Genomic DNA, 14,418 nt, shown 5'->3' with positions numbered 1-14,418 from the left:
GGCTCACCGCGTCGTGTAATTGGAGCAGGTACTGGCGGAGGTAGTCGACGTTCCAAGCGTGACAAGGAGGAGTTGAGGGCACGGCGTCGGCAAGAGCGGACACGCACTTCACCAAGCAATTTATCACCTATAGAAGATGCATCGCCCACAGAGGAGTTGCGGCACGCAGCTGAAATGGAAGAGCTGCAGCGATCGTCATGTTCTGAATATTCACCTAGCCTTGAATCAGAACCTGATGCCTCTGAATGGCAGAGTGCAGCCATTTCTTCAGAGGAGACTTTACCGCCACTGAAAACAGCTGAAGAGGTGTACCAGGAGTTGATGTGGCACGTGTGCCTCAGTGAGGAGCCAATGGCAGCCCCACCAAGACCACCAGCTGAAGGAAGTGAGGCTCCACATGAAGATGTCCCAGAAGCCATTTCTGACAGTCCTCCTGTTACTCATGAAGTGGAAGAAACTGAAGCATCAGCTTTTACACAGCGGGTTCAGTCAGATTTAGATGCTCTTTGCTGCAAACTGTCTGAGGAATTTGCTTCATTGCCTACAACAACAACTAAGGTTGCAGAATTACCAGATGCTGAAGCTGCCTATGAAGAACTTCTTCGAAGATTAACACCTGTGCAAACCAATAAGGACTTTGAATTCAATGAAGACCCACTGCCTGTTACTGTATCACGGACGGATAGTCTTTCAACTAATGCGTGCATTTTCTCTGTGCCTGATGTTACCATCACACAGCACTTTACTTCAGAAGATGATGGTGATTGGGAGATTCCACCATCAATTTCTAGTGACTCCACCTCATACGAGCCTTTAGAATTTGCCTCGAGCGATGGCCCATCAAGTGATGAACCACGAAGGGATGATGGGATATCCTGTAGTGAAAGCCTCATCTCGACATGGGACGGTAGCTCTGTTTCAACTGAGATCTCCATGGGCTTTGAAGCAATGGATGATGGTAGCTTTATTGTGACCGACGCCCTCGTCAAATTTTCAGAGATCGTCGAAACCAGTGCTTCAGAGATGACGATCTCAGATGAAACTACTATGTACAAGGCTGTTCCAAGTGTTGAGCCAGAAGCTTTTAAATATTCACCTGTTGAAGATTTGGATCATTATCATCAAGAACGCGTTATACAAACACCTATCGCTGACCTTCCCACTGATCATACAGAAATCAAAATGCCTAAATTGGACCAACCTGTGTGTCTTGCAGAGACATTCGATGACAGCGAAACAACTCGTGACATTGGTGATGTGTTCACTGTTGATGGCGTTGATTCCACACGAGATCATGAGCAACTTTCAGAAACCACAACCTTTAAAAAGACCTCCTTTGATTCGCAAAGATCCCGGTCGATGGAAGCCTTCCCCTTCATTGCTGAGGATCTTTCAGTGTCTATTGATAAGTCATTGGAACTTAGTGTAAAAGATAATATTTTGCCATATTCACAGATCCCACTGCCACCATTACCACCACCACCTCCACCACAACCACCATTGCAAACATCCCCAATTTCAGCAATGATATCTGCTAGGAAGAATAATTCTCGAATTTCCACTGAACCTTGCAGTATATCAAAAGATGCAGCTATTATTTCAGACCCTAGGTCATCTGTCAGCACAATACCTGCGACATTTCCACCAGCAGCACAACGTCGAATACCTTACTCTACATCTCCCCCTGTTGCTCCAAAGCCATTGTTTATTTCATCAGAGATGGTTACTACAAAGGCAATTCCACCTCCTGTACCACCAAAACCATCAATTTCTGCTTTGTCTGCAAAGTTTGGTCGACCGACTGATCCCCGTCCTTCATCAACTGCCTCTTCACCATCTGTTTCACCTCACACCTTACACTACTATCGACCATCCTTAATTCAAGAAACATGCGCTGTCATCACACTGCCATCAGATCCCCTGGAGGCTTCATCTCAGTCGCGACCCCTGTCAACTGTCGTGACACGCAACGTAGGAGAGTTGAGCTCAGAGAAAATTGACTTGCCACTTATGATAAACTCTTCTGTAACACAGTTACCAACTGAAGTTTCATTAGCTACTTTTCCATCTGCATTAGTTCAATCGACAGCTGTGCCATCTGTTAGAAATAAGTCCACAACAACCCTGTCTGCAATTGTGCCATCTGTCATGATGAAGTCCACAACATCGCCATCTGTAATTGTGCCGCCTGTCACAAATAAATCGCCATCTGTAATTGTGCCGTCTGTCACAAATAAATCCACAACATTGATGTCTGTAATTGTGCCGTCTCCTGTCACAGTGCCAACCATGGTTGTGGAATCTACAGTTTCACCATTGATAGCACCATCACACATAGTGCCAACATTAACATTTGCAACTACCAAGGCTGGGTCCATAATTGCTCCAAGTGGGGAAGAGCAATTTCAAATAGTTCCAACACCAACATTACCAGCCGTCATGATAGAGGCTGCGACCACTTTGTCCACAGTCCTGCCATCTGATACGAAGCCATCAGCCAAAGTGCCAATCACAAAAGAAACATCTACAACATTGCTATCCATGGTAGAGAAACCAATGGTGGTGCTTTGCTCTACAGAAAAGACACAAGATCTCCAAATGACAAGCCCAGCTGAAGCTATCATAGATTTGACATTGAAAAGATACTCATCTGTCCCTCCACCACCCTCATCATCACCCCTGATCATTCCACCATCTGCACCTTTCCTGCCAACATATCTACCTGTTTCTGTAGATTTTAGCTTACCATGTGAGGCTTCAACAAACGAGGTTGCACTGACACAAAAGGCAAAGCTGAGAGAATGGACCCAACCAACCATTAAACATGAGCCCCCGGATCTTGCCCCTGTGACTTGCTCTGCAGTACCCCTAAATCTTGCCAAATGCCGAAAACCTGACAAAGGTACCATTTCTGAAACCTTAGAAGAACCAGTAAACCTCATAATGGCTTGTACTGCAAACTCGACAACTGATCTGAGCTTGTCTACTTCAGCGATAGACTTGAGCTGTTCAAAGGGGAATGACGCTGATGTAACGAATGCTCAACCATTGCCGAGCACCACAGAACCTGTCGACCTGACTTTGAGGCAGCGCCACCTGGTTTGCTGTAACGTCGTGTCGCGCTTCCCATTTGCTACTGCTTGTCGTGCCGCTTCTCCTGTGATCACTGTTGGGCCTTCAGATGAAAGTTCAACCACTTGCCTATCAGAGGACACAATGGCACTTCCAATTTCGACTAGCCATGCTTGGTCTTTGTCGATTGGCAGTGGCTTTGTTGCATCTGGGCCACTTTCCACCCAAGTTGGGACCACTGTCAAAGATGCAGCGGTTGATTTGTCAACCACAACAATAACAGTTGGTAAGACCGGTGTGTACAAATTTCTTTGATGACTGTTTATGTTTCGCATCTGAAATATCACTACTTCCATTTCCGTTGTCATCTTAACAATTTTGATAATTAAATACAAAGTGGTTATGCATTTTATTATAATTCTTTCTTTTAATCATTTTTTCATTTAATGTAGACTGGTAAATTTGGCACTGTGAAAAAAAAAAAAGGTTGTTTGGATTTTCACACTTCAGGCAGACAGATGAAACAGAAAGTGAAAAGTGACACAAACAACTGGATAAATGAGTAATGATAAGAAATATAATATGCAGAACACAATCTATGAAAAGGAAGCTTCCCAGTGCAAATGAGGGAGAAGAGGTGCTGGAGTTTTTGAAGAATAAATAATACTTCGATAGAAATGCTTGGAAAAAAAAAGACGAACATGCTGGAAAATTCCAACTTAACTACAGAGCCGTTGTAAGCAGGGGAGGAGCACACTGTAAAGTCGCAGAAACTACAGAGGAATCGGCGTACAAAGTGTGCCGGAAAAACCATTTACCAAGACTTTGCAGAGGACATTGGGGAGGTATGTGGAAGTCGCACTTGGAGGAGCAGGCCAAATTTTAATAAAGTCAGAGTACAGTAGATTGGATATATATCTTCTTCAATATATATAGTGCCGAAATATATATGTATACTAGCTGAATGCACCCGGCGTTGAACGGGTTCTTTTTGAATGAATTTAATCTTCTGTACATAGGTCTTACTACTATAATTCAGCTTTTACTCGTGGCCGTAAAATATGGACGACTATAATTCAGCTCAGCTTTTAATTGTGAAATGGGCCCAGCCCGGCCGAGGCGGCCTCGAACGGCCTCGCCACCTAGCCTATAACCTTCCCGGGGCCCGTCCTGACATTTTTTGTTTCAGAGGTTTCTTCCTATCTTTCACCATTCAGGAGATTAGCGCGTGCAGACAAACAAACAAACAAACACACAAAAACTTTCTTTTATATATATATATATATAGATAGAATATAGAAAAAGAAGACAAGCTGAATGAACCCGGCGTTGCCCGGGTTCTTTTTGAATGAATTTAATCTTCTGTACATAGGTCTTACTACTATAATTCAGCTTTTACTCGCGGTCGTAGAAGATTGACTACTATAATTCAGCTCAGCTTTTAATTGCGAAATGGGCCCAGCCTGGCCGAGACGGCCTCGACCGGCCTTGCCACCTAGCCTATAACCTTCCCGGGGCCCGTCCCGACATTTTTTGTTTCAGAGGTTTCCTCCTATCTTTCACTGTTCAGGAGATTAGCGCATGCAGACAAACAAACAAACAAACAAAAACTTTCTTTTATATATATATAGATAGAAGATAGATGTATATATATATTTATCTGTCTCTCTCTGTCTCTCTCTGTCTCTCTCTGTCTCTCATGCACGGCCACATCTTTTAAGTTACAAACTCTAAACTCGGGGTACAAATATAACTTTGAGTGTGGAGTAACATGGGCTATGTGTCCACTGCCTCACGCAGGGATATGAAAGGCTGAGGGGGGTGTAAATTCTCTATGTAAATGTGTACCATGTAGCGCCACCTAGTGGTGGTGGCAGAGGGTATTACAATTTCTTTTTTTTTTTTTTACCTGGGCAACATTTAGGTTAACGCATTCTTCAAACAGGTAAATTTATTTTGGCAAACGGGACGACTAATTGGTCCATCAGAGAAGTGACGGGTAGGCTCTGCTAGTTTGATATAAAACATATCTCGGAAAAGACCATAGGACACATTTGGTGTTTTGATAACATTTTGCAGAAAGGGTTATTGCAAGTTTTTGAAATATATGGCATCCCTGAGAAAATGATCAAGTTGATGAAAACCAAGAAGTTGAACAAGCTAATCAATCGATGAGTGTGGTGAAGGTAAACAAGAAGCTGACAGTGGTTCATGATGGCTATGGGAGGAAGATGTGCGTGTATACGATTAGGAGTTTTATTCAACTTGGTACTAGAAGCAGTAACGCAAGCACTGATAAATTAAATAGGAATTATGTTATGTGGGAGAACAGTGAGTAATCAAATAATGACCAAGGAGATTCTATAGAAAATAACTGGCAAAGTACACCGGGAAAACAAAGTTCAGACTAAAGATGAACAGGGAAAAGACAAAAGTCATGGCAATTGGAAAACAAGAAGAGGTAGAAATTGAAATTTGACATAAATAACGAGAACAAGTGCAAAGCAAGTTGTGTATCTGGGAGGATTAGTCATGGAAATTTTGAATTGGGAAGATGACTTCAAAAGAAGTCAGACTAAGCTCCTGGTTTTTGTAAATTCTGCAAGATCCGGATGGCTAGAGCCATTTCGGTAAAAACAAATGGACATGTAGCAAATCATTGTTGCGCCAATACTGTTATAGGGATTGGAATGCTGGAGTGTGAGGGAAGGTGACAAAACCCACAATATGGACTGCAGAAATTAGTTCGCTCGAAGGACATGTTGATAGTTTCAAGACGACAAAAGAAAAAAAATGTGAAGATAAGAAAACAGCCAGAACAAGAAACAACACTTTCAAAAGATTCAATAAAGATGGCTGCAATGGTTTGAACAGCCAATAATGATTGCAGATAAGATACCATGCACGACAATCCTCCCACTCTCTCCCCTCTCTTCTCTCCCTCTCACTGCTTCTTTCATCCATAGCTCTTTTGTGTCCCTCTCTCCTTTCTTTTTTCTCTCCTCCCTCTCTTCCTACTACCTCCTTCTCTCTGTCCCCCACTTACTCCCTCCCTCTCGCCCCACTTCTTCCCTCCCTCTCTCCTCTCTCTTTCTCTCCTTATCTCCTCCTTCTCTCGCTACTACCTTCCTCCCTCTCTCCCCACTTTCTCCCTCCCTCTCTCCCCACTTCCTCTCTCTCTCTCTCCACTTCCTCCCTCTCCCTCTCTCCCCCCACTTCTTCCCTCCCTCTCTCCCCCCACATCCTCTCTCTCTCTCTCTCTCTCTCTCTCTCTCTCGCCCCACCTCATCCTCCACTATCTCCCCACTTCCTCCCTCCCTGTCCCATTCTCTCTATATACCTCACTCTACCCTCTCTCCCATTTTTATTTCCCCTTCCTCCTCTCTTTCTCTCTGCTCTCCCTTTCTGTCTCCCTCTTTCCCTTCCCTTCCTCTCTGCTCCATCTCTCTCTCTCCCCTTCCCATGTCTCACCTCCCTACTTCTCTCTCTCCCTTGACTACCTCCCCGCATTACCTCCCTGCCACCCTCTGTCTCTCTCTCCACTCACTTTCTCCCCTACCTTTTTCCCCTCCCTCCATCCCCCTCCTTCCTCTCGCTCTCTTTCTCCCTCTTTCACACTCTCTGCTTCGCCGAATGAAAACTGTTAAAATCACTCATATATTTTAGTACATTTGGAGTTCCAAGTACAATGGAAATGTGACATTAGATGTTCATTAAAGAAAAAATGTGTTCCTGACATCTTCCCAACCTCCCTTCCCCCATTTATATATAAATAAATAATTTGGACCCATGCTTCACCACCTGGTGTTGGCTTGGCGGTTAGGGTGCCGGCTTGGGATCCTAGGATCCTGGGTTCGAATCCCGGTCGATCGCTGAATTAACGCCAGGGGGGTTGACTCAGCCTGTCATCCTTCCGAGGTCGGCAAATCGAGTACCAGCTTGCTGGGATGAATGATCCCGGTGTGTACCCCGGTTTAGAATAGGTGCACCGTATCCCTGCGCATCGTAAGAGCGTGACCAAGGGTTGGCGTCAGGAAGGGCATCCGGCCATAAAAACATTGCCTCAAACAGGGAACCATGATTGTCATGGGGCCCGCAAGGCTAACCCCTGCTCTAGCAGGGAAAAATGGCCTTAAAAAAACGATCATTCATTCATTTATTCTTCACCACGAGAAAATGTGCAAAGATAGCTGTTCGTCTTTTCTTTTCTGAGTCTGTTGTTTTATCACCATTTTGAAGCATGAGCTGTGATTCATTTTTACAGAAACGTTACTACGAATGTGAATGCCAAATGTGAATGCAATGTACTACGGATGGGAATGCTAAATCCGCATGATAAAATTAATTGTTTTGTAAAAAAATTCCTTAAAATTTTAATTGTCCAATATATGCTGTGGTTGCAATTTGCAATTTAGTTACAATTACAATTTAGTAACTTAAATTTTTTGATATTTAATATTTCTTTAAACACCCCATGCCCATCCTTAAAATGTCTTTTTTAATACAGGTGTACAGCCTGAGCTGTCAATGGTTTCTGGACAACTCCAAGACCCTCAAGGCTACCTGGTCGGCATTCCCACTTGTCACCCTGCAGTGACCATATTCACTCATTATGGTGGCAGCCTGCGTTCCTCAGATGGGATCATCTATTCCACCATTCAAGCTCCTCTGCCTGCAACACTCCCTATTACCACACAGCCCTGCTCTGTGTTGGGCTCACTAAGGATGCAGGATAGCACTGCCGCATTGCCGTTCTCAGACACCGTTCCAAACCTCGGTGCATTCCTTCCACAGGTTGACGCAGGAGGTGCGTCTTTCGAGGCAGCATGGGCAGCAGCAGGTGGAGAATTCACGCAAGGTATGAATGGCGCTTCCATGGGAGCTGCATCTACAGCTGCATGGGGAGAAGAAGTACATGCATTTGATACCACGACCTTCGACCATTCTGCCTTTAACCCAGCTGCATTTAATCCAGCAGCATGGACAAACTCGATCCCAGAAGCAGCTTCCCTCGAGGCGACTTGGGTTGAAGCGCCAGGTGGGATAACTGCAGCTGGAGCTGACCATTCACATCCTTCAGTCACAGATCCACCATCTCTGGACATTGCTTGGTCTACACCAGCTGGCATGACGGAGGTCCCAACTCAGCCGCTTGTGGAGCCTTCGGTTTCTTTGGCAGGACCTACCTGGCCCGGATGGCACCAGGATGACGAACGGCAGACTCAGCTGCTTCGGCAGCAAGAGCAACTCACGCAACGCATCTCGCAGCTTCAACAGCGTCTTCAGCTTCAACTGCAAGCTCAGCGGCTTCAAGACGATCTTTCATACCCTTTTGAAGGTTCCAGACCAGAAAGTATGTCTGATGACTCGTGGCCCGAGGGGATTCCACCAGAACCAATCCCTCTGCTGGATATGGACGGTGCCGTGCACTATGGTTTTTCAGCAGACACTGGATCTCAGCAGCATCGGATTCTGCCTCCACGCCGACGTGCCATGTCTGCGTCTGTCTCGGACATGTCGCTCAAAGACATGGATAGTCGAGGGAGTATCAGGACGCGAAAGGATCAATCGTTGCCTAGACTAGGCCAGCGGTATGTTGCAGAGAGCGGCGTGCAGACGGATGGTGAAGAAGGTAATGAACGGGCCGGTTCTCGTTATTGTCTCGCTGGATTGCATATCTTTGTTTGTTTTTCGTCGCAAAACACTTTCTTGCTGTCACAATTTGTTCACACCATGATGTCACCATTGCTATTGACCAAAATCATGATTTTGATTTCACTTTTGTTGATGTGAAGTATCTATTACAACAATCTCGTTGTTTTTCAGAATCCAATGTATGGAACAAACTGGTAAACCATTGCCACGTTGTTCTTTGATGCTTCGGCAAAATTCTTTATTTAGATTTTTATAATGTGTGGTTGTTCAAACATCCTTCCAAAGCAATCCGATTTGATGTTTTAATTACTCCCGCAAGGGAGTAACGCATTCGATCGTGTCCGTCCGTGCGTGTGTGTGTTCGTGTGTTTGTGAACAAGATATCTGGAAAAGTTCTGAACGGATTTGGATGAAAGTTGGTGGGATGATTGCCCTTGGGATAAGGAAGAATTGATTAGTTTTTGGTGAAGCTCAGGATATTATTCCGGATCCAGGAATTTTTTGAAGGATTGTTTACCATTGGAAGATAGGGCTCATTTTTTTTTTTACATTATCTTCTATATATTCTATATTTAACATTGTGATATGAAAATCGTTTTCATATTTGTTGTAAATGTAGTTTAAACTCGTGGTTATGCATTAGAGCGGTGTATTTTGTTAGCAGCGTCGTCGTAAAGGTTCTTTTTTTTTCTTTCTAATAAAGACATATTGTGTCATTTTAAAACCACCAAAGTGTGTATTAGGTTTCCCCGTTTCATAAAATGTATCGTTTGATACGTATAACGCTTTAAAACTGCTTGTTTTTTTTTGCTTTTTTTTTAAATCAGAAGAGATATCAGCATTTACCTCAGCGAATGTCAATCGCGGTGTCAGTATTTGATGAACTTATAAAGACTTAGGTGAGTTATAAGTGTGACCAGCATGTGCACGGGATTCTTCCCAGAAGAATGAGTGGTCGCATTAGCTTGTACGACTTAAAATGAGCGAGTTTTGTTTTGACGTTTGGGCCAGTTTTACATGTTGTATCCCTAAAGAATGAAACGAACGTTTTTCCTGGTTTACAATTTTATTTGAAGTCACACATGCCTCAAAATACACTCACCTATATGGAATTGAACGCTGAATCCGAAAATGTAAGTGAAATTGCCTTGTTTTTTTTTTAACATTATCTTCTATATATTCTAAATATATATCTGTGCAGTGTCTGTCTTGTGTTGTCTTGTCTTGTGTTGTCTTGTCTTGTGTTGCCACTGAACTACTCCCTCAAACTTTTGTGAAATCGTACAATTCCAACTTGACCCACGGTGGGAGTATGCGCTCTACTGAGTGGCGTTCTAGTTTGTTCAAGTTTTTGTGAGATAATGAGTTCCCATGAACATTGTGATTCGTCTGTTTTGGCTAAGTTAAGGCAGCATGATGGGATAAAATGGTGGGATAAGTGGTTTTTAAAAATTTATCTTTGGATTAAAATTTGATTGAAGTGAGTGGGATTTTCGAAGACTCTTTGCCATCCTTTCCTGCACAGTCTGGAAGACATGGGAAGCAAATGTTACTTGCTCCGATTGTTTGTGAAAGCATTCTTAAAAATTGGAATTTTTTAATGTTCCATTGAATTATTTATTTTTCCCCATTTGCAAAAACATCTTGTTATGCAAGATTGAGGACAATGGAAGAGCAAGGTGGCAGAGATGGGAGAAAAAGGCAATGGACTGACACCACAAAGAGGAGGCAAATGAGGAGGGGAAACACAGTAACTTGCGGGTAAAAAGGTTGCCTTACATTAGGTAGGGTTCATTGGTGTCGGGAACATTGCGGGTAGGGATGGGGGATGAAATGAGATGTTTGTGCACTGCCTGCTTCGAGGCCTGGATGGAAGAATGGGATTGCACAGCCTCACGAAGGCAGTTGCACAAACAGGAGAAAAGAGTTTTGGTGTGCAGTGAGTCTGGATTTGGGGAGTTTAACCAGGAGGGGGTTACAGGAAGAATGCATGCATCCTGGAAGAACTGGGGGGAGGGGGGAGGGTGGTGAGTCGGGGGACTGAGAGAACAGTGAACTAGGCCAGAAGAGAAGCTGTTAAAAAAAAGAGGTCACTCACCTGCTTGTAGTGTGAGTGCAATAGGCATTGTGCTTTGGCCTCATTGAGGGAGATGCCAATAATGTTGACAGCTTTAACTTCCACAGATTTCAGGAGAGAGATGTGATGCTGCGGTGCCAGCCCACATCGGGAAGACCAATACTCGACTGAGCGATGGGCAGAGGCATGATAGGTTGAGTAGTTCTGATTTTTCAAGAAATTATTTGTAATGACAGGGGCTACCCAGAGGCCATCCAACTAGTCTACTCATGAGAGATCATGCCTGATTATGAGGCCTCTTCAAGAAACTGAAGGGGACAGCACTTCAAGAAACTGAACCTCTTCCAGTGGCTGACCATTTAAATTAATAAGTGGGTTTGTTTGACGATCCTTCTGGAGCAGCAGGGTGAGACTGAAATTTACCTTGATTGAACGACATGTTCCATTTAACAAACCAGCATTTAATAAATTCCAAATCACCAGCGATCACCAGATCAATGTTGAGTGATCTGCAATAAGGAAGAAAATGTTTTTCAGAGCATCAATGAGGTCGTTTATATAAATAATGAATGAGACTGGGCCCAAGAGAGTGCCTTGCGGCACTGCAGCGCTGTGCTGCATTCGAAAGAAGACGAAGGTGTACTCTGACAGTGCATACTCTGTTTAAAACGAGGCAGAGTGTCTTAGTGTTGTATTTACCTCCAAAGCTTGTGTGCTCAACTGTTTATGTCCCCACCTTACCTCCCTCATCCCTACTGATTTATCTCAACTGTGCCTTTTTCATCTGAGAAGGTAGACATATTTTTGAGCAGCCCAATTCAATCGAAGTGATGGGTCCAGATGGGTCCAGATGTTCTCCAATCCTCCAATTCTGGACTTGGTTCTTCTCTGTCCGCTCTCTTCAGTCTGTCCTTCACCTTAGGTCACCTACCATATACTTGGATGACAGCCATTATCACTGCCATACACAAGGGTGAAAAAACATGTCACCTCAACTACAGAGCAGTAAGCCTACTCCAAATTTTAGGCAAGGACATGGAATCAATTATTGTAGCCGACATCGTCTTTCGTCTCAAACGGTCTCATTTCTGATCATCAGTTTGGATTCTGTCTTCATCACGATCACCTTTGGACATATACCGCTGCTTCTTTCTCATCAATGAATGGAGGCCACATATATGAAACATGAGGTCAGGGTTATTTCTCCGGACACATCTTCAGAGCATTCGGCATAGTCTGGCACCCTGCTCTGCTGCCAAGCTTTCCATCTGTGGCATTCAAGGCCGTTTTTGTTTCTGACTTTTCGGCGTCCTCCACTCATGCAGTCGTCAATTGTCCTTCCATCGAAGTCTGTCACCTCCTCTTCCAGTAGAAGGCTAGAGGTCCCCAAATTAGCATATAAGGCCTAGTCTTGGTCTTTATATACTTAAATGATCTCTCTCTGATGCCTTGGCTAACTCACTCTTCCTCTTTGCAGATGAATCCACTCTATGCTATGCTGTATCCCCATCATAAGGACAGGATTCCCTCTTTGCTCACTTGTGAAGTATTGGATGATGGTGTGACAAATGGAATGTCATCTAATCCAGGAAAATAACTTACCTTCACCCCGTCTCTCCAGAAGGATCATCGTAAACCCACCTAATGTATTTCTACAATCGACCATTATTAGTCCCCTACGGGTGTACACCGGAGGGGACTATAGGTTTGCACGCCGTCCCTCCGTCTGTCAGTCCGTCAGTCCGTCAGTCCGTCACGCAAAGAACAGTTTTCCGGACCTCTTTTCTAAACGCTTAACGCTAATGATTTCAAACTTGGCGCATGGTTTCCTCATGACAAGTTACAGGTTAAGTTCGAACTTCACGACGTTTCGATCATTTTTAACAAAGTTATGGCACTTTGAACTTTGGTAATTCTGATAATTCTGATGATCCTTAACTCAGTGCCATTTTAAGTTTTAATTTCCTTTAAAAACCAATTTCTCTGCAATAATTGGACCGATTGAGATAAAATTTTCACCATATGATGGACTCGGTCTGTAGAATATTTTAATGGTAATGATGACGTCACGTCACGTGGTTCGGTCACCATATTATTTTTCGTGAAAACACGAAAACCCCTTTTTCTCTACAACGGCTGAAGAGATCGAGGCCAAACTTTGCAGGCAGAATCGCATACCCATGACGAACAAAAAAGTCAGCGAGCATGACGTCATACGTCACATGGTTTCAGAGTTATGACGTTTTTAAGCATGAACCTTTAAAACCGAGCTCCTCCCTCATTTTTGATCAAATCGAGGGGAAACTTCACAGATCTGTTCAGCACTAAAATGTCCTTTTGGAATTTGCGGTAGGGCACGTGGTTTGGCAGATATCGTTAATTAACCGAAAATATTTTTTAAAATGGATATCTCTTGTTTATTCTCGAGTTCTCCTCAAGCCGCACTGCGCGTCCTCAGCCTCGTCTCGCGAACGTCAACAGCGCGACACAGCGCGCGCTTTCCGGAGGGGCGGAGCCAAGCCGAGCAACATATATATATACATCGATCATTGATCGTGAACCGGAAAATATAATAAATTACTGATGGTTTCAGAGTTATGACGTTTTTAAGCATGAACCTTCAAAAACCGAGCCCCTCCCTCATTTTTGATCCAATCGAGGGGAAACTTCACAAATCTGTTCAGCATGTCAGTCTACGAAAATGTCCTTTTGGAATTTGCGGTAGGGCACGTGGTTTGGCAGATATCGTTAATTAACCGAAAATATTTTTAAAAATGGATATCTCTTGTTTATTCTCGAGTTCTCCTCAAGCCGCACTGCGCGTCCTCAGCCTCGTCTCGTGAACGTCAACAGCGCGACAGCGCGCGCTTTCCGGAGGGGCGGAGCCAAGCCAAGCAACATATATATACACATCGATCATTGATCGTGAACCGGAAAATATAATAAATTACTGATGGTTTCAGAGTTATGACGTTTTTAAGCATGAACCTTTAAAACCGAGCCCCTTCCTCATTTTTGATCCAATCGTGGGGAAACTTCACAAATCTGTTCAGCATGTCAGTCTACTAAAACGTCATTTTGGAATTTGCGATAGGGCACGTGGTTTGGCAGATATCGTTAATTAAACGGGGAAAAAAAAAAAAAAAAAAAAAGGATATCTCTTGAATCGCTAGTACCTCAGACCGTGAGTTGGTAATTATATAATTCACACAGTGCAATACGTGCAGGCCGCTCCACGGAGCGACCTTGGGGGCTTATCAACGAGGCGAGGCGTGACACACGTGTCTCAGCATACCTCAGATCAAGTTTGAAAACCAGCATCAACCGTGCATAAATTTGCATATTCGATCATTTTTGACAAAGTTATGGCACTTTGAACTTTGGTAGGGGACATGTATTGCAGCGCAATACTCAGAATGCTTGTTGTAAGAGGTTCCTTCTTTTGAGTGTCTTGGCCTCACCATCAGTCACGACCACTCCTGGGCAAACCATGCATCGGAACTGGCTTCCAAAGCCACCTGTCTCCTGTCTGTCGATGTCTTTTTTTAACTGCCTGTTGCGCTCCATGTCTCGCATGTTTAATAATCTCATCTCCGATCCACTGTTTCAACCCT

At 43.9% G+C, this 14,418-nt stretch overlaps 1 protein-coding gene across 1 annotated transcript in view; it reads left to right on the top strand.

Annotated features, from left to right (window-relative positions):
* Positions 1-14,418, top strand: part of PCLO (piccolo presynaptic cytomatrix protein) — a 214,747-nt gene that overhangs the window by 33,682 nt on the left and 166,647 nt on the right. The window contains exons 6-7 of the mRNA XM_078786299.1: positions 41-3,358; positions 7,580-8,704. Coding sequence (XP_078642425.1) covers positions 41-3,358; positions 7,580-8,704 — 4,443 coding nt within the window. The remainder of the gene's footprint in view (positions 1-40; positions 3,359-7,579; positions 8,705-14,418) is intronic.

This window comes from Myxine glutinosa, chromosome 11 (genome assembly GCF_964187855.1).
Source record: "Myxine glutinosa chromosome 11, kmMyxGlut1.1, whole genome shotgun sequence".
NCBI lineage: Eukaryota > Metazoa > Chordata > Myxini > Myxiniformes > Myxinidae > Myxine > Myxine glutinosa.
The sequence above is the reverse complement of the archived record's forward strand: the minus strand, read 5'-3'. Positions and strand labels throughout refer to the sequence as shown.